Source organism: Agrilus planipennis, unplaced genomic scaffold, assembly GCF_000699045.2.
Source record: "Agrilus planipennis isolate EAB-ADULT unplaced genomic scaffold, Apla_2.0 scaffold429, whole genome shotgun sequence".
Classification (NCBI taxonomy): Eukaryota; Metazoa; Arthropoda; class Insecta; order Coleoptera; family Buprestidae; genus Agrilus; species Agrilus planipennis.
In genome coordinates, this window is record NW_020439113.1 from 56,143 (window position 1) to 73,101 (window position 16,959).

General features: G+C 31.9%; 8 protein-coding genes across 11 annotated transcripts; 5 read left to right on the forward strand and 3 right to left on the reverse strand.

The window, feature by feature from the left end:
- Positions 1-270: 270 nt before the first annotated feature.
- On the forward strand, positions 271-3,779 carry LOC112905386 (beclin 1-associated autophagy-related key regulator-like). Of its 2 annotated transcripts, none has more exons than XM_025977698.1 (8): positions 271-506; positions 563-668; positions 744-1,060; positions 1,121-1,290; positions 1,379-1,538; positions 1,595-1,771; positions 2,145-2,268; positions 2,348-3,779. In XM_025977698.1, exons 1-8 carry the CDS (start codon positions 310-312, stop codon positions 2,507-2,509), a joined length of 1,413 nt encoding a protein of 470 aa, XP_025833483.1. In that variant the 5' UTR covers positions 271-309; the 3' UTR covers positions 2,510-3,779. The 2 variants fall into 2 exon arrangements, with proteins under 2 accessions (XP_025833483.1, XP_025833482.1); XM_025977697.1 differs by having other exon boundaries at positions 272-506; positions 2,142-2,268.
- A 119-nt stretch (positions 3,780-3,898) lies between these two features.
- LOC112905385 (beclin 1-associated autophagy-related key regulator-like) lies at positions 3,899-4,917 on the forward strand. Its single transcript, XM_025977685.1, has 4 exons — positions 3,899-4,113; positions 4,170-4,275; positions 4,351-4,667; positions 4,728-4,917. The coding sequence occupies exons 1-4, from the start codon at positions 3,917-3,919 to the stop codon at positions 4,915-4,917; spliced, it is 810 nt and encodes a 269-aa protein (XP_025833470.1). The 5' UTR covers positions 3,899-3,916.
- A 591-nt stretch (positions 4,918-5,508) lies between these two features.
- Positions 5,509-7,885, reverse strand: LOC108743138 (peroxisomal membrane protein PEX13). Of its 2 annotated transcripts, XM_018478598.2 has the most exons (5): positions 7,829-7,885; positions 7,427-7,753; positions 7,197-7,338; positions 6,714-7,141; positions 5,509-5,975 (listed from the first exon to the last, which is right to left on the reverse strand). In XM_018478598.2, exons 2-5 carry the CDS (start codon positions 7,593-7,595, stop codon positions 5,527-5,529), a joined length of 1,188 nt encoding a protein of 395 aa, XP_018334100.1. In that variant the 5' UTR covers positions 7,596-7,753; positions 7,829-7,885; the 3' UTR covers positions 5,509-5,526. The 2 variants fall into 2 exon arrangements, with proteins under 2 accessions (XP_018334100.1, XP_018334099.1); XM_018478597.1 differs by having other exon boundaries at positions 7,427-7,882.
- Positions 7,886-8,321: 436 nt separating this feature from the next.
- On the forward strand, positions 8,322-9,983 carry LOC108743144 (sister chromatid cohesion protein DCC1). The gene is made up of 3 exons (XM_018478605.1): positions 8,322-8,462; positions 8,520-9,584; positions 9,762-9,983. The coding sequence occupies exons 1-3, from the start codon at positions 8,446-8,448 to the stop codon at positions 9,865-9,867; spliced, it is 1,188 nt and encodes a 395-aa protein (XP_018334107.1). The 5' UTR covers positions 8,322-8,445; the 3' UTR covers positions 9,868-9,983.
- A 43-nt stretch (positions 9,984-10,026) lies between these two features.
- Positions 10,027-14,028, reverse strand: LOC108743145 (mRNA export factor). 2 transcript variants are annotated; one of them, XM_018478607.2, is made up of 3 exons: positions 13,876-14,028; positions 10,599-11,050; positions 10,027-10,544 (listed from the first exon to the last, which is right to left on the reverse strand). In XM_018478607.2, the coding sequence occupies exons 1-3, from the start codon at positions 14,002-14,004 to the stop codon at positions 10,106-10,108; spliced, it is 1,020 nt and encodes a 339-aa protein (XP_018334109.2). In that variant the 5' UTR covers positions 14,005-14,028; the 3' UTR covers positions 10,027-10,105. The 2 variants fall into 2 exon arrangements, with proteins under 2 accessions (XP_018334109.2, XP_018334108.1); XM_018478606.2 differs by lacking the exon at positions 13,876-14,028 and having other exon boundaries at positions 10,599-11,454.
- Positions 11,608-12,639, forward strand: LOC108738915 (proliferating cell nuclear antigen-like). The gene is made up of 2 exons (XM_018472534.2): positions 11,608-11,941; positions 11,998-12,639. The coding sequence occupies exons 1-2, from the start codon at positions 11,721-11,723 to the stop codon at positions 12,557-12,559; spliced, it is 783 nt and encodes a 260-aa protein (XP_018328036.1). The 5' UTR covers positions 11,608-11,720; the 3' UTR covers positions 12,560-12,639.
- Positions 12,798-13,313, reverse strand: LOC108743147 (cytochrome b-c1 complex subunit 7-like). Its single transcript, XM_018478609.2, has one exon. The coding sequence runs from the start codon at positions 13,178-13,180 to the stop codon at positions 12,848-12,850; it is 333 nt and encodes a 110-aa protein (XP_018334111.1). The 5' UTR covers positions 13,181-13,313; the 3' UTR covers positions 12,798-12,847.
- LOC108743136 (low-density lipoprotein receptor-related protein 2-like) lies at positions 14,003-16,953 on the forward strand (the record flags this gene model as incomplete). The annotated part of the gene is made up of 7 exons (XM_025977686.1): positions 14,003-14,054; positions 14,186-14,539; positions 14,656-14,925; positions 15,074-15,190; positions 15,351-15,968; positions 16,294-16,576; positions 16,695-16,953. Coding segments are annotated over exons 1-7 (1,953 nt in total), but the record flags the coding sequence as incomplete, so codon positions are not given.
- Positions 16,954-16,959: the final 6 nt, after the last annotated feature.

A 16,959-nucleotide genomic window follows, 5' to 3' on the forward strand; every position in this document is an offset into this window, starting at 1 on the left:
ATTTTCATATTATTATTTATTTTAATAATGAGTTGGTTGTGTTAAAGGATACGAACTTTATCTTCATTCAAGAAATTTGAATGTATATCATAAAAGTATTCATTTTAAAATTAGATACATGTTTGATTTATTATTTCACTGTTTATTTATTTTTATGTTTTGTTGACAAAAAAAATTAAGTACATTTTAAATATGGGATGGGACCATCGGTGGTACTTTTGATACTACATTTTAGTGCTTATAGGGTATTTATTTTTTATTATCTGGTAGTACAATTGTATAACAAAACAATTGAAAACAAATATTGTTATGGCGACTACAAATTCAGACGACAGCACATCAGTTCCTAAAGATTTTCAGCTGTCTTCGTCCTTAGACAGTGGCAGCCGCATCAGTCCTAATTATTATAGGTGCCAGTTATGTAACAATTATAGGAAAGTTTTTTACTGCAAGGAGTGTGTGCATAACGGAGATATTTATAAAAGTAGTTCTCAGTGTCCAGAAAGGTTGTTTGAAAATCATTCAGTAATTTGAATATTTGAATATGTTTTATTAATTATAGGTATGCCGACAAGCAAATAAAGTTATTACAACTTAAAGCAGCAAGAAAAGCGGTCGAAGATAATTGTTTAGATAAGTTAGAAAGGAAACAAAAAATCGACGTTTTGGTTTGTATTATAACAACTGTCAAAAGTTTATTAACCTGTATCATCATTATTTTTTTAAATTGATATTACTTTCAGGGATCCAAAATTAGACAATCAAGAGATAGAATTGAAATTTTGAGGCTCTCTTTGAAAGATAGAAGAGAAAAACAAAAAACTTATAAAGCAAAAATAATCGAAATAATTGGTAAAAATGAAAAGTTGACAAAAAGCTTGCCAAAGTATGAAGAAAGAGTGGAGAAGTTGGGCTTATATGTGGCATCTAGAAGAGAAGACAATCAAAGATTAAAAGATAAAATATTAAATGAACAAGCTCAATTGCAAAATGTTGTCAAAACAAGAATTCAACAACTTGTTCAGTACATTTTTCCCATTTCAATTGTACTTCCTAAAATGTAAGTAGTCAGTAAGTACTACAGTAAAGTAAATGTCATATTAACTAATTAAGTACACAGAGAAATTGAATCTGGAGAGGTGGATATGGTCACTGCTCTAGCTGAAGCTACCAGAACAACATATATCAGCAACCAGTGGGTTTATAATGACAATTCTGGAGAACTACAGTATTGCATAGTTGCACCCACATTACCTGGCTCAGGAAATTATTCTTCATATAATATTTGGGGTTTGTTTCAATCCTTTTGAAAACTGATTTAACTTAAAAAATGTCAATATAAATTAGTTACATTTGATAAATAAATATGAAATTTTAGTTGCTCAAAATAAAGATGCTGTTCCTGGAAGTAGTTCTACAATTGCAGTTGACCATAATCCAGCATATAGCATAAGTGCTGCTCTAACATATACTGCACAGCTGATCAGCATTATAGCATTTTATTTAGATGTTCGACTGCCCTACAGGATGTCTTACAGGTAAAATAAGAACTTAAACATTTTAATGTTATATATTTATGCTTTCAATGTTTTAGTGATTTTTGTAGTAGTGATATGCCTGAGCAACAATTCTCTCGAAGGGTAGCAAGACTTAATGCAAATATATTGCACTTGTGTTTCACACAAAACACCAGTTTAAACTCTTTGCATCCCACCAGGACTTTACATAACATACTACAATTATTAGATACTAATATAACTGATCTAGGCAGGTATGCAAATCAAGTGTCCTGATTTTGAATTTATAAAACTAAATTTTACATTACATAAATCAAATAATAAAGTATATACTACAAAATTTAAAGCCATAAAAGAAGAAATTGTATTAATTTAGTTAGTTTTCAGTTTTAAATATTTTTAGTCAAAATCATTTTTTTATCTTTTTGGGATATCCATTTAGTCTACTTGTTTAGTATAGTATAGAGTATCCCAAAACATAGTGCTAAACAAAAACAGAAATGAAGAGGATCGTAATGTTGTTTCAGAAAGCCCACTAGGTCCTCAACTTTCTTGTTTCCATATAATAGTAGTATATGGAACACTGTATATACTCATGCATATTCTAAATTAATATATTTTCAGAAGAGGGCCCATAGAGGCTGATACTCAAATGGCGCTCGACTTGGAGGACCAAATAGCTAACGATCTGCAAACCAGTGAAGATTCTGATTCAGAAGAGGGTGATAGTTTTCCTTGTGAATGGGAAGCTGTAAGTTTCTTCAATTTTCAGTTACTTTTAAGTATTTCTGTTTGGGTTTGTAGGCCATCAATTATTTTGTATGTTTTAGGTACCCCATATTCAGTGTCCTGAGGTACCAGCAGGTCCGGTCAATCTCCCGCTTCCCACGCAAATGACGAGTACACAACAAGCGTCTAGTGTAGCAGGTGGTCTTGTTACCAGTGCTGCTAATAGTATAGTATCAATATGGAAGGGTTGGACAGGCAGGTAGTTTTTTCTATATTTTAAAAACCGCCCTCGATAGGTGACTATTTATTATCATGTTTGAAAACAGACATTTAAAGTATTTTGCCCTTGTTTCAAAAGTCACTTTTCATTTGAAGATCATTCAAATTAAAATTTAAAACTTTATACACATCAGTGCAGTTGGTTTTACAAATGTATTTATATAACGCGGGTGGCTCTTAATTAAAATTGCACATTATAATATTGTAATATGAGAATTTATCGAATTGTCAAAATGAAAAAATTATAACTCGTTGATAGAGTGCATTATTTTATCTATTTGACGTTGTTAAAGTAGTTGTACCTGTTGTAAAAGTTTAATGCTTAGCGTGATAAGAAATAAAGTATGTATATTTTTCAATTCAATTTTACGAAATGCTTTGGTAGAGTTTTAGGAGCGTTTTTCTAATGAAAATAATCCGTACATTAAAATGTTTGTTCATATTATATTTCGTTTAAATAGTTAATCTCATCGGTGGCCATTTCGTCTATTATTAAATCTAATTAGAATTAAAAAAAAAACATTCTTAAAACTATTTTGATAGCAACTGCCACTGCCTTCTAAATTGGTAAACGGTTTTTCAATTTAAGTCTGAAGCGAGCGTGTAAAAAATAGTACAGTGTACCAAGATTATGTTGAACTTTAATGCTAAATTTAATCTTTTTAAAAATATTAAAGTATTACACGTTTTCAAAACTAAATAAGTAAATATAAGGGAAACAATTTTATACAAAATAGTGGTAGGATTTGTTTTGAATTGAACGTATCTGTAAATAACAGATAAGACACGTAAAGAATACGTTTACTTAGCAGAATATGTGTAATTACATAGGTGAACATTTTTATAATTTACAACCACATGAAAAAAACGTTCTTTTAAACTCAAAAACAGTTTGCCTTTATAATATCAATTTAATTTGATTTTTCTAGTTATTTAAATTTTGTACAAAAACTTTCTTTTATTTATATCTGAGCCCCTTAATAACAAACAAAATCTGCTCAAAAATCTAAAATTTAGTTAAGAATAGTATTTATAGCCACATTACATACAAATTACATAACAATAAATATTATCAAGATTATATTTCTACAAATTTTGTAACATAGATATTAAGCGTATTTCAACATTGAATATATAAGAATTTAATGTTATAAGCATGTAGATGCAATTATTACTTTAAAACAATTTGTGATACTAAAGGGTTAAGTTATAATTTTGTACAGCTTGTACTTTCAGTAAAAATTCGTAGAATCACTTTTACTTTTTCATTTTAAATATGGGATGGGACCATCGGTGGTACTTTTGATACTACATTTTAGCTTATAGGGTATTTATTTTTTATTATCTGGTAGTACAATTGTATAACAAAACAATTGAAAACAAATATTGTTATGGCGACTACAAATTCAGACGACAGCACATCAGTTCCTAAAGATTTTCAGCTGTCTTCGTCCTTAGACAGTGGCAGCCGCATCAGTCCTAATTATTATAGGTGCCAGTTATGTAACAATTATAGGAAAGTTTTTTACTGCAAGGAGTGTGTGCATAACGGAGATATTTATAAAAGTAGTTCTCAGTGTCCAGAAAGGTTGTTTGAAAATCATTCAGTAATTTGAATATTTGAATATGTTTTATTAATTATAGGTATGCCGACAAGCAAATAAAGTTATTACAACTTAAAGCAGCAAGAAAAGCGGTCGAAGATAATTGTTTAGATAAGTTAGAAAGGAAACAAAAAATCGACGTTTTGGTTTGTATTATAACAACTGTCAAAAGTTTATTAACCTGTATCATCATTATTTTTTTAAATTGATATTACTTTCAGGGATCCAAAATTAGACAATCAAGAGATAGAATTGAAATTTTGAGGCTCTCTTTGAAAGATAGAAGAGAAAAACAAAAAACTTATAAAGCAAAAATAATCGAAATAATTGGTAAAAATGAAAAGTTGACAAAAAGCTTGCCAAAGTATGAAGAAAGAGTGGAGAAGTTGGGCTTATATGTGGCATCTAGAAGAGAAGACAATCAAAGATTAAAAGATAAAATATTAAATGAACAAGCTCAATTGCAAAATGTTGTCAAAACAAGAATTCAACAACTTGTTCAGTATATTTTTCCCATTTCAATTGTACTTCCTAAAATGTAAGTAGTCAGTAAGTACTACAGTAAAGTAAATGTCATATTAACTAATTAAGTACACAGAGAAATTGAATCTGGAGAGGTGGATATGGTCACTGCTCTAGCTGAAGCTACCAGAACAACATATATCAGCAACCAGTGGGTTTATAATGACAATTCTGGAGAACTACAGTATTGCATAGTTGCACCCACATTACCTGGCTCAGGAAATTATTCTTCATATAATATTTGGGGTTTGTTTCAATCCTTTTGAAAACTGATTTAACTTAAAAAATGTCAATATAAATTAGTTACNAGGGTCTTTTAGCAATAAAGTATTTAAAAATTTTTTTAATCATAATACGATATCATTAACTGTTTATATAAAATATAAGAAACTCGTTATCATATAATTATTGCGAGAAAACGGTACCTATATAGTACCATTATTAAAGGAACATGTTTTTGTTCTTGTTTATCTTCGATAAAAATTGTTTTTTAAAATTAATTGTTATTATCAATACGATAAATTATCACAAAGCAAGTAGTTATTGAATTTATCCTTTTTTCTTACCTTGTCATCCAAAAATAAACAAATAATACAACTTTACCAAAAACTTTACTATTTATTAAAAAGTTTTGACCCATCGCTGACAAACATATAAAATTAAACGTACAAAAATGTATGCATTACAAAAGAAATAACAAAAACTAAAATATAATCAAATTAGGTACATAATTAGTCAACAACACCTGCTATACTACAATTGTTGAGCATAAAAGACTAGCTTTCTCCTACAAACCACAAAGTATCTATTTATCATAGCTTCTGTTAAGTATATGTATTAAAAAAAAAAATATAAGATACAATTACTTATTAATTTCATTTATTATTTTCGTCATTATTACTATTTTTATTATTACTTTCAGGTAATGTGGGGCTGCTGTTATCCGCAGATTTTTGCGCTTGTGATATTGCAATGACTGGTTCGGAAGTGTTTGTTTCGATTATTTGGTTTTCCCCAAAACTAACACGTTTCGGAAATATTCTTGGTACAGGAATGTCTTTGTCATCTCTGGATGATTTTAATACTCCATTGTTCTTCTTTACGAAAACGATGTAATTCAATGGAATTAAACCAGATTTTCCGTTACCAAGTGCCAAAGCCCAACCAGAATTTGTCAATTTCATTTCTTCCTGAATGTAAGTAGGTGCCAATAAAATTTCATCATTAACTTTAAGGCTCATCTCGTTTGGATTTGTTGCTACAAAATCGAATGCCGCTTTCGCCCTTACTCCGGGGTTCTTCCATTTTTCGGGATTATATCTGTCTAAAATTTGCGTATTTTTAAAATTAAACCTATAGTATTAAGCATGAATCAAGCGTCACGCAATTTCAAGAGTTAGTGAATTTTGTTGAATGGAGTTATGCTTATCATCAGTTCCTATTTAATAAATTCTTGCCGTTACATACGAGTATTACAAAACGTTTTTCCTTTGTAAAGGAAATTTATCAAAAATTTTTAATTAACAAATTAATATAATTAATATTCGGCAAGTAACATAGTTAAAAAGTTAAAGTTGAATTTATTGCACAATATTTACTGCAATTATAAGCGAAGAACAAATAAACAACTATAAAAGATTGCAATAAAACTTTTAGCAAAACAAACCGTAATAGGAAAAACAGGGCATTATTACATCAAAATTGTAAGTAAATAAAAAAACCAAGCAGGCGACATAAAGTTTTTATCTGTTAATTATTGTACTAATTTATTACAATGATTATTATCATTGATAAACTAAATTGTTTATATTTTATCATTTTACAACTAGGTATTTACAGCAGCACAAAATATATTTTCTTTGAAAACATAAATTGTTTATCACAATTAAGAATGTACCTATAAAAAGTTAGTTTACTTATATCAATTAATTTAAAGTTCTATTACTAATCTAGTTATATATGTTCAACTCAAAGATGGAATAATTGTTTTAGGCCAAAACTATTTGATAAACATGAAATCTCAATATTTACCATAAATATAATTAAATTATGTAATACTCACCCTGATACTTTGGCAAGAATAATTTGCTAATAATGTAAGGAGCAGACATGAGAATGCCAAAAAATGCAAGTGTAGGCCAACTGCTATTTACAGTATCATTTGCTGCGACAAATTGTGCATGTGAAGGAGAAGTTACTTCATTCCAAGCCACATTAACAGCAGCATTTGCAACTTTGAAACCAAATATAGACATGATTTTTCTGTACAACCAGTTAAACAGCCTGTAGAGGCTTATGGAATGCCATATCTGTCCAAACATGTTTCTCATATGACCAAAACTTTCAGCAACACCCAAAATAGCACGAAATGAACTGATCATTGCAAAAAACGTATTATCTAACATCATTGATACACTACTTATTGTTCTAACAACACTTTCTACACTTGCAAATGCAGACCTTGAACGTTCTTCAGCATACTGGATAAATCTGCAATATAAATTTATATTCAGTTTTGTCTCTCTTTAGCACAAATACCACAAACCTTCTTTCTGCATCATCTGTAGGCGCAAAAGAGTTATAATTATTCACACCATAAGTATTATAGTTTCCAAAATTACCATAACCAAATGAACCAAAACCCATGCCTCTGTAAGGCATTGTGTTAAATGAATTGTATCCATAAGCTAAAACAAAACAAAAACAGAAAAAGATAAAATGCTTTGTTTAAAGTTAAAAATAAATGTAACATTACAAGTATTGAACTGAACATACACGAATATGGTGACTGATAAGGACCATAGGCGCCGAAGTTGTTTACGTATCCAGAGGAGCCTGTTGATGATGAAGGTCTGGGGGGCAACAATGGAACATTTCTGCTACTTCCAGCTTGTGGTATTGAAAGGTTAACATTTGAACTTCTTAATATTGTATCTCCATTCATGCTTTTTCCAGTTTAATAAAGATGTTGTAATTTTTTATATTCAAGTAAATTATTATATCTAATAACCATGCATCCATTAATGTGAACACATACGTAACTTGAGATTAATCACATCCTTTGAAATACGTTTTAAAAGATGCCAATAATGCTTATTATATCTACAAGTATTTTTCTTTAGTATTTTCTTAAAGTCCAACAATGTTTAATACACTTTTATAACAAACATGACGTACAGAATGGAAAAGTACAAAGCAATAATTAAACTATTTTGTCGTTACTGGGGCTATCAATACATTTTCAAATGTCATAGAATTATTAATCTATGATTTGTCTATGATCTATGATTTTTATTATAATAATCCTGTAATTTAAAGTATATACCATTGGAAGCAACTTGTTATGTGTAGACAACATGAATGGTAGAAAATTAGAGAAATGAGTTTTGCGTTTTATCGATTATATTTATTTTATCTTGTTTAAATACAGTTCTAATTTAAATGACTGATTAACCACATGTCCATAATTCCTTTTGCACTTATTAGCAAATAGTAAACAGTAAACTACCTTTGGTAATATATACTCCAAGTCTTCAAGTTAGACAACTATTTTCGATGTAATAAACATTCCTTGATAAATTCGAAAATCGATGATTAAACCACTGATTTTCGAATAAAAAGAGCGGAAAAGTAACCTGAAAAATAAAATAAAATTTTACAACTAGAAATGTTAAGTGGAAATTATTTAAAGTATCATATTATTTTTGCATTTATATAGTATATTAAAGACAAAATATATATTCATTACGGGGCTCACAATTTCTTGTTACGTATGTGTAAGTTTTTAATGAAATATGGATAATACAAACGAGTAAGAAAATTATATTTAAAAATCAGTAAATGAATGTTTACCCTATATTTTTTGTAGCTGTGTAAGAACAAAAGCTGAAATAGATGATGCATTACTACTTGCAAAATTGGATAAAAATGAACTCCTGCCATCATCCCAAATGGTGTATTTTGCCTCAACAAATGTTTTTTCTAAAAACTATAAGTTGCTACAACTTGACAATCATTTGTTGTCTACGTTAGAAAAAGGCGAAAGTTTATACATAAGAGGACAAGATGATGATAATGCAGTTCTGTGTACTGACATGTGCACATACAATTTGTTAGAGACTGAAACCTCTAATAGTTTGTTAGCTGTAAAAGATTTAAATTTTTTTGAAGGAGCCTGTGATAAATTAGGGTGTAGTTCAATAAAAGTTGATGTATTTAGCATATTCAATGATTACTTAGAACCAGTTTTATCCATGCCACGTTTATCCAAAATCCGAGAGGTACTCAATAAAACTATCTACAGAGGACCAGAATTAGAATGTGATGTTAATGAGTGTGACCTATGTTCTTTTGATGATTTACTTCAGAAGGCACAAACATCAGAACTAGAACTGAGAAATATTTTAAATGCGATGCCTGTTGTAACTATAAATGGAAAAATTCGTCTTTTAGAGCAAGAATATCATTTTAGGGTATTATCTTACATGTTAAAACTTATTGAAGAAAATTCCTGGCTCCTAGATGAAATTGTTTATGAAGATACAATTGATAGCTTAAGTGATATTGTACCTAAGGAAATACTAACTTCTCTCTTTGAAAAGTACACAGTTGAGTCAAAAGTAATAGATGGAGTACAGCTTTATAAATATAAAGAGGAAGAAGTGTGCCGTTTTTTTGCTCAGATATTATTGTTGCATGCAGGAAAATTTAATTTGAATGAATTCTTACAAGCTTGGCAAGAATCTGTTCCAGAAGGGATGATTCCCAAGGAAGAAATGCTTTATGGTATATCAGTCATAAATAAGAAGTCAAATCCTCCAAGTATCCGAGCTTTTGCTGAAGAGGATCTTCCAGAAAATATTCACGAACGTTTTAAAATCCTTTTTGATGTTAAAGAAAAGTGGACTGTTCCTGAAATTACCCCTTATGTTAGGTAAGTATTTACAATTCCCAATTAATACAAGACTTCCAACTTGCACTAAAAGCCAGTCAGCTAACTATGGGTAATTTGGCTCAAAGTTATAGTATTTGTATTTTTTTGTACATACCTATCTATAGTCTTTCTGTAATACTTGGAAATAGTAAAATTAACTTGTTTCTTTCATTCAAGGTCTTTAACATCTCCTAAACTGGATGTTACTGCTCTTTTAGCCAAGTATGCAAGAGTCTCCACTGTCAATGGTACCAAGTATTATTCTGCTAAGCATGCAAAATAACTTTTTTTACAAAGTGTTATTCTTACTGTTTCATTACAAAGTAGGAAAAATACTCTTCTTAATAATTTTGTAATTTATTGCTTATATATTAGAAATATAAATTGCGTTTTCGTGTTTTCACTGATTTACGTACTCTATAAAAACCATCTCATTTTCTTAAAATGAATATTTATTTCTTTAGCTATTACAAAGTTGATTATTATAGAGATTAATACATTATTAAAAGCAAAAAAAGCACTTAATTACTTGTGCTTCTTGGTTTCAATTCGTCATAACATGAACGCAAAAATATGTAGTTCTTTTTTAATGGATTAAAAAATTCATGGCCTTTACTCCAATCATAGCTCACAGCATAGGCAAAAATTTGGCCGTTATGATTAAAAGCGCATCTTGTAATTGGTTGTTCCATAGTTTCTGATGGTTTTAATTTTGTACGGGCATCTTTGTCCCAGAAACTAAATGTTCCATCAGATCCCACTGTCGCCAAAGTGCCATGGACCGGATGAAAAGCGATATCATTTACTGCATAAATGTCTTGATAACCATTTGGTGTACCATTTGATCTGTGACATTTAAATGTGAAATTGTCCTTGGGATTTGTAGGATTCACATATTGAATAGCCACTCGTCCTTCTACTGAGCCAAGAGCATATCCAGTTGGACTTTTATTTTTATCTCTGTAGTAAAAAACCATATAAGAAGCGAACAAAACAAAATAAATAAATATTTACCTAAAAATTGAAACACATCGATGCTGATACTTTAATGGACTTTCCAGTCTTTTGAATTCCTGAGGCTTGTTTTCCAGCTGATATACTAAAATTTGTCGCCCTGCAGTTCCCACTACAGCCATTGGATAATCAACATCTGCACAGTAAACTCTTTCTGATAAAGTGATACTCATCAATGGTTGATTGCTTCGTGTATCCCAAAATTTGAGGGTCTTATCCCAGGAGCCTGTCATTAAACATGAATATGTTGGTGCTTTTATCCAGTGACAAGTCTTTATTGGAGCATCATGCTGAGCCACTTGCATAACTTGATTGCTTGCCAAGTCCCAAACTTTGGCCTGTTTATCACAACCAGCCATAAAAACTTTTGAGCCATCATCACTCCAACACACATCTAAAACAGGTCCCCCACATGTTTGCATAGCTTTTGCTACAGTTTTTCCAGTTTGTTCCACTTCCCAACAACGGACATTGTTATCCCAACTTCCAGCAATCAAAAAGTTTTGAGAAATTGTCGCTGGAGAAAATGCTAGGGAACTTATTGAGTCGTCCGGGGGTGATGTAACTTCGAAGTCCTTCATGGGATTTGAAGAAGGAGTTGTTGTGGAGCCGAAACCCCCAGGGTGAGTACTTTGGTTGAACATACAATGAATTTTATTCTAACACCGTTATCAGTGAAATTCACAAAATCACTAAACAGGTTTCTTATAGTTATAACTTCTGAATTTCACTTTCCCAACACTTATTTGATTTTAAACGATCTGCAACACTTCTGGATCATCTTCTGGACTCTTGCATTTCATGTTTTTAGAGACTATCTATGGAGAATATGTTTGGAGCAAATCGCGCATCATTGTGAGTATAACGTCGAAAATTAGTTTGTGTTAGACACATTTTCTATTTTAGATACAATAAAAATTCGATGTAATAGTTTTTATTCAACCGCCAAGTTTCAACCTTTTGGCGCCTTTGTGATCCTTGTTTTCGTATTACTTTGTTAATCGAAAAGGTTAGATTACTCGTATGTTTTAAGGTGTTCATATATCACACCGTTTAAGCCTGTAAAATTGTTATTTTACTTGCATATTTGATTCGTATTTTATACTTGGTTCACTTATTAAAATGTTTGAAGCAAGACTTACTAGTGCCGCAACTTTAAAAAAAGTTTTAGAGGCGGTTAAAGAACTTCTGAATGAGGCCTCTTTTGATTGTTCTGATTCAGGCATACAATTGCAGGCCATGGATAATTCACATGTTAGTTTAGTATCCTTAACTTTACGATCAGACGGTTTTGATAAATACAGATGTGATCGAAGCCTTACAATGGGAATGAACTTAGCCAGGTTAGTTTGTGCAATAATTTTATTCACATTTTCCATAACATTTGCTTTTATTTTAGTATGAGCAAGATATTAAAATGTGCTAACAACGATGATACAGTTACAATTAAGGCTCAGGATGATGCAGATACCGTTACATTTGTATTTGAATCAAAAAAACAAGAAAAAATATCTGACTATGAAATGAAGCTCATGAACTTGGACCAAGAACACCTTGGTATCCCTGAAACTGACTTTTCATGTGTAATTCGCATGCCATCAGTAGAATTTGCACGAATTGTGAGGGATTTGGCACAATTTGGTGAAACAGTATTGATTTGCTGCACAAAGGAAGGTGTGAAATTCTCTGTTTCTGGTGATGTAGGAAGTGCTAATGTGAAGTTGGCTCAAACTAATAATTTTGATAAAGAAGAAGAATCTGTCTCTATTGAAATGCAAGAACCTGTTTCACTATCATTTGCATGTCAGTATTTAATTTCATTTACAAAGGCTACACCGCTTTCACCAAGAGTGCAGCTGTCCATGTCCAGCAATGTTCCTTTGGTAGTAGAATATGAAATTGCAGAATTGGGTTATATTCGTTACTATTTGGCTCCAAAAATTGAAGATGATGAAAACTAATGTAAATGGTAGATTGTAAGTGCATTTACATATTATTTTAACTTTTTAGGTTTAGTTTCCCAAACTTATTTTTTAAGCAAATATATTTTTAAAAAAATAGCACAAACACCTCATTGTCTTTTTTGTTTTATCATACATTTCATCCCCTTTGTAAATTTATTACACTGAAAGATATTTGTGCAGATAGAAATAAAATAATTTGATTATTTACAAGAATTTATTTTAAACATCCATAAATTAATGTTTTACTAAAATTTTAAGGACTACTTTTTAGTTTTCTACTTTAATTTAATGATCTTTTTCCCACTCTTCTCGTTCATTGCGTTCTTTGATGACTTGTTCCACGATTGGAGTGAGATATAATTTATCCTCTTCAAGTTTTGTCCACTGTTCTTTTGGCAAAATTTCCTTTTGTAATGATAGCTGCATGGCTCTTAACATTCGGTAATTTCTTTCATCAATAACCTTCTGTGGAATGCGTCGTAGAGCTTCTTTAACATCATCATTTTCGAAAAGGACATCGTCTCTCATTAAACCATATTTGTGAAATCCTGATAAATTATAAGCAAATTTTTGAAGTGCACTACTCATAAATCGTCGTTGTACAAAACCGAGAGACATTTTTAATTACGAAATGTTTAGTAGTCCTATTTTATTGTAACAACCTTAAAAAACACCCCTTACATAACCAGACACTGAACAAATGTCAATTTAAAATCATTTCTAAATTCTATTATTTTTTAGGTTAAGCATAGTTTAGAACCATTTTAGAACTTCAGAAGCATAGATAATAGTTCAGAAGTATAGAAATAGAGCATAAGTAAAATTTATGATGTTATGGAATAAGATATATTCATTTATCTTGAACGAAACAGGCGATGAATATAGGAACTGACAGCTGACTCAATTAAATATCACTATTACATTACATGCATATTTTACGATTTTTTAATGAAATCTTTTTCTTTGTATTTTAAAAATTAAAATTGATAAATAATAGTAAAAGTTAGTCTGTCATTTTTATATTTATACAATACATTCCTTTTTAGATTTAGACTACATATTTAACATATAATTTATATAGCACTTTTTGCTTTACTCATTTTAATGTTCAGAAGTATGGGAACCATGTCCATGTCCATGATCAGAAGGAAAAAAGTTATCATATACAGCAGTTCCAACAATAGTTACAACAAAGGCTGCAAATCCTAGCTTAAATCCTCTAAAGAAGAAACTTGTTACTCTCCCTCTATAAGTATCAAAATACTCTGGATTATAACGCCACACTTCATTGCGTAACCAGGGATCCCTCAGACCACTTCCCAACAACGGACATTGTTATCCCAACTTCCAGCAATCAAAAAGTTTTGATGAATTGTCGCTGGAGAAAATGCTAGGGAACTTATTGAGTCGTCCGGGGGTGATGTAACTTCGAAGTCCTTCATGGGATTTGAAGAAGGAGTTGTTGTGGAGCCNAACGGTTTGGAAGTTCAAAGTGTGTATACATTTTTTTGAAGCACCCTGTATATACCTTTAAATTGAAACTAAAATTGTCTAAGTACTATTTTGTAGTTAATTTACAGAAATTTCTTAATATGATTTTCCCTATTTTTGATATAAAAACAGCAATAGAAGAGGATAAAATTCACATTGTTTGTAGATGTTCCGATGGTGGTTGCGTTCCCTTCCAGCTCACGTGTGACGGCGTGGCTCATTGCGCGGACGCTTCAGACGAAGAAGCTGGTTATTGCGGACATAGAACGTGTCCGTTGGGCTGGCATCAGTGTTTGAATAAGCGCTGTATCTTTAACAATGTCACGTGTAATGGCGAAGATGACTGTGGTGATAATAGCGACGAGAAAAACTGCTCATGCAAGGACGATGACCATTTCAAGTGTGGCAGTGGCGAATGTATTATGAAGAAATTCATGTGCGATCGAGATCCAGACTGCAAGGATCTCAGTGACGAAATTGGATGCCGTAAGTAAACAGTACGAAATTTAAATGAATGAATTTAGATAAGTATTCTACCTCTATACATCTTTAAGTACGTACTTGACCACTCTCTGTTGAGTTTTACTGTATCTCTATTTTAGCTTCCGTGAATTGTGTTCAAGAAATGAAAGATACAAAGATGATAAACTGTGAAAAGACGATGGTTTGTATACACAAAGATTGGATATGTGATGGCGAAAACGATTGCTGGGACAATTCCGACGAACGTAATTGCACCAATGTTACGTGTCAGTGGAACGAGTTTAGATGCCTCGATGGGCGATGTCTGCCCTACGGGGTAAAATGTAATGGTATCGATGACTGCAAGGATGGAAAAGGAGTGAACGCCAGTTCTGATGAAGCTGAATGTGGTAATGTAAAATTTAACATTAAAAATTTTTTGATTTATCATCTTTAGATGTATATTTTTTGTCATTAAGGTAAGCTTAATTGAATAGGACTCGTTTATATTGTACGAGATACATTTCGTTGTAGTTTTAATTTCTTTTTTCTTTTTAGATACTAATTACTGTGAAAAACATCAATTTCTGTGTGAAACAGGAGTATGCATTCCATCAAATTTAAGGTGTAATGGAATATCAGATTGTACCGATAACTCAGATGAAACAGGTTGTCGTAAGTAAATTTGTAATGCATATTATATTTAGCAAATTAAAATAAATAAAATTAATATATGTGTGCGGCGCCTTCCCATTAACCTCCAATGGTATAAAAATGCTTTTAAATGTTTTGAATTTTTATTTCTTATTTAATATTATTGTTTTATTTAATTTAGAGTATCAATGTCGCGCCGATCAGTTCCGCTGCAAGAATGGCGATTGTATTCCTGTATTATGGCAGTGTGATACTCAACCAGACTGCCCAGATTTGTCAGATGAGAGCGATCATTGTCGAGATCGTGCCTGCGGTTTGTGGGAATTTCGGTGCAACAGCACCGGCCGTTGCATACCAAAAGGATGGGTATGCGACGGCGAGGCTGATTGTCAGGACCGTGCAGACGAGGGCGAAGCCGGCGGTTGTGCTCCAACCACATGTCTACCCAATCAGTTCCAGTGCGCAGACAAGATGTGCATAAACCGATTGTATTATTGCGATGGTGATCTGGATTGTGTGGATGGATCGGATGAGGAGCCTCATGCGTGTCGTAAGAACAGCCAGTGCACCCCCAAACAGTATCGATGTGTTAACGGAAATTGCATAACTCGATCTCAAATGTGCGACGGGCACGACGACTGTGGTGACAACTCGGATGAGACGACTGACGAATGTCGCAAAGAGCTTTGCGATAAAGCGTCTGGACGATTCCAGTGTAAAAACGGAGTCTGCATTAATGAGACGATGCTCTGTAATGGCGAGAATGACTGTGGCGATTTTAGTGACGAAAACAAGTGCAGTAAGTATTCATGATTGCAATATAAAGATTCACATTCACATCTTTTTATTTCCTTACGTAAATTTTATCAGGAAATACAGAAAAAGTTATAGAAATTTGGTCTTTAAAAAAAATAACTACACTGTATAATATCTATAATTATAAGAGCATACTTCTACTGCAATGGGCAAATATTATCTATTATTATTCAGTATAATATTTTTTTATTGTAATTTATTTCCTCTATTATTTTATTTTTGGAAGAAAAACGTTTTTCTCTTCTTAGGCGTCAAACTGTTATAATTATGAAATATATCTTTCCGTTAAGATGGTGTTTTTGTTTTAGATATTAATGAATGTATCGCAGCACCTCGACCGTGTGCCCAGAATTGTACTGATGAGAAAGTAGGTTACACATGCTCATGTAAGGAAGGTTACAAAATCAGCCCAAAAGACAACCACCTTTGTGATGACGTGGACGAGTGCGCCAATCGACCCTGTAGCCAGACATGCCACAACACGCTAGGTTCATATGTGTGTAGATGCGTTGATGGCTACATTATGAAAACCGACATGCATTCTTGTCGCGCTAACTCAACTGTACCTGCCAAACTAATGTTAGCAAACAGGTAAATTAATATCCTTTATATGAAATTGACAGATATTCATTATTTAATATGGTTATTAAATACTATAATCACTGTAATGTATACAAAGTACGTTTCTAATAAACATCTTTTTTCTTAGGTACTATATACGCGAATTGACCCTTGACGGCCACTCAACTCTTGTTGCTCACAATTTAACAAATGCTGTAGCTCTCGATTTTGACCTAATGAGTGAATGCATTTTCTGGTCAGACGTGACCGCTGCTGGTAGTTCCATAAAACGACTTTGCAAAGACACACCAAACGCTACTGCAGAAATCCTGCATCAGAATACATTGCAAAATCCTGACGGGCTTGCTGTTGACTGGATAGGACGGAATTTGTATTGGTGTGATAAGGTAATT

Excerpts from the sequence above, each read along its gene's own strand:
- LOC112905386 (XM_025977697.1), top strand. The coding sequence starts at position 310 with ATGGCGACTACAAATTCAGACGACAGCACATCAGTTCCTAAAGATTTT. Across the intron at positions 507-562 it reads AGTTCTCAGTGTCCAGAAAG|GTATGCCGACAAGCAAATAA; the intron begins GTTGTTTGAAAA and ends TATTAATTATAG. Across the intron at positions 1,539-1,594 it reads CCCTACAGGATGTCTTACAG|TGATTTTTGTAGTAGTGATA; the intron begins GTAAAATAAGAA and ends TCAATGTTTTAG.
- LOC108743138 (XM_018478598.2), bottom strand. The coding sequence starts at position 7,595 with ATGAATGGAGATACAATATTAAGAAGTTCAAATGTTAACCTTTCAATA. Across the intron at positions 7,339-7,426 it reads TTATCAGTCACCATATTCGT|CTTATGGATACAATTCATTT; the intron begins GTATGTTCAGTT and ends GTTTTGTTTTAG. Across the intron at positions 7,142-7,196 it reads ACAGATGATGCAGAAAGAAG|ATTTATCCAGTATGCTGAAG; the intron begins GTTTGTGGTATT and ends TTTATATTGCAG.
- LOC112905385 (XM_025977685.1), top strand. The coding sequence starts at position 3,917 with ATGGCGACTACAAATTCAGACGACAGCACATCAGTTCCTAAAGATTTT. Across the intron at positions 4,276-4,350 it reads AACAAAAAATCGACGTTTTG|GGATCCAAAATTAGACAATC; the intron begins GTTTGTATTATA and ends TATTACTTTCAG. Across the intron at positions 4,668-4,727 it reads TCAATTGTACTTCCTAAAAT|AGAAATTGAATCTGGAGAGG; the intron begins GTAAGTAGTCAG and ends TTAAGTACACAG.
- LOC108743144 (XM_018478605.1), top strand. Across the intron at positions 9,585-9,761 it reads GAAATTACCCCTTATGTTAG|GTCTTTAACATCTCCTAAAC; the intron begins GTAAGTATTTAC and ends CTTTCATTCAAG.
- LOC108743147 (XM_018478609.2), bottom strand. The coding sequence starts at position 13,180 with ATGTCTCTCGGTTTTGTACAACGACGATTTATGAGTAGTGCACTTCAA.
- LOC108738915 (XM_018472534.2), top strand. The coding sequence starts at position 11,721 with ATGTTTGAAGCAAGACTTACTAGTGCCGCAACTTTAAAAAAAGTTTTA. Across the intron at positions 11,942-11,997 it reads ATGGGAATGAACTTAGCCAG|TATGAGCAAGATATTAAAAT; the intron begins GTTAGTTTGTGC and ends CTTTTATTTTAG.
- LOC108743145 (XM_018478606.2), bottom strand. The coding sequence starts at position 11,242 with ATGTTCAACCAAAGTACTCACCCTGGGGGTTTCGGCTCCACAACAACT. Across the intron at positions 10,545-10,598 it reads CGATGTGTTTCAATTTTTAG|AGATAAAAATAAAAGTCCAA; the intron begins GTAAATATTTAT and ends TTTTTACTACAG.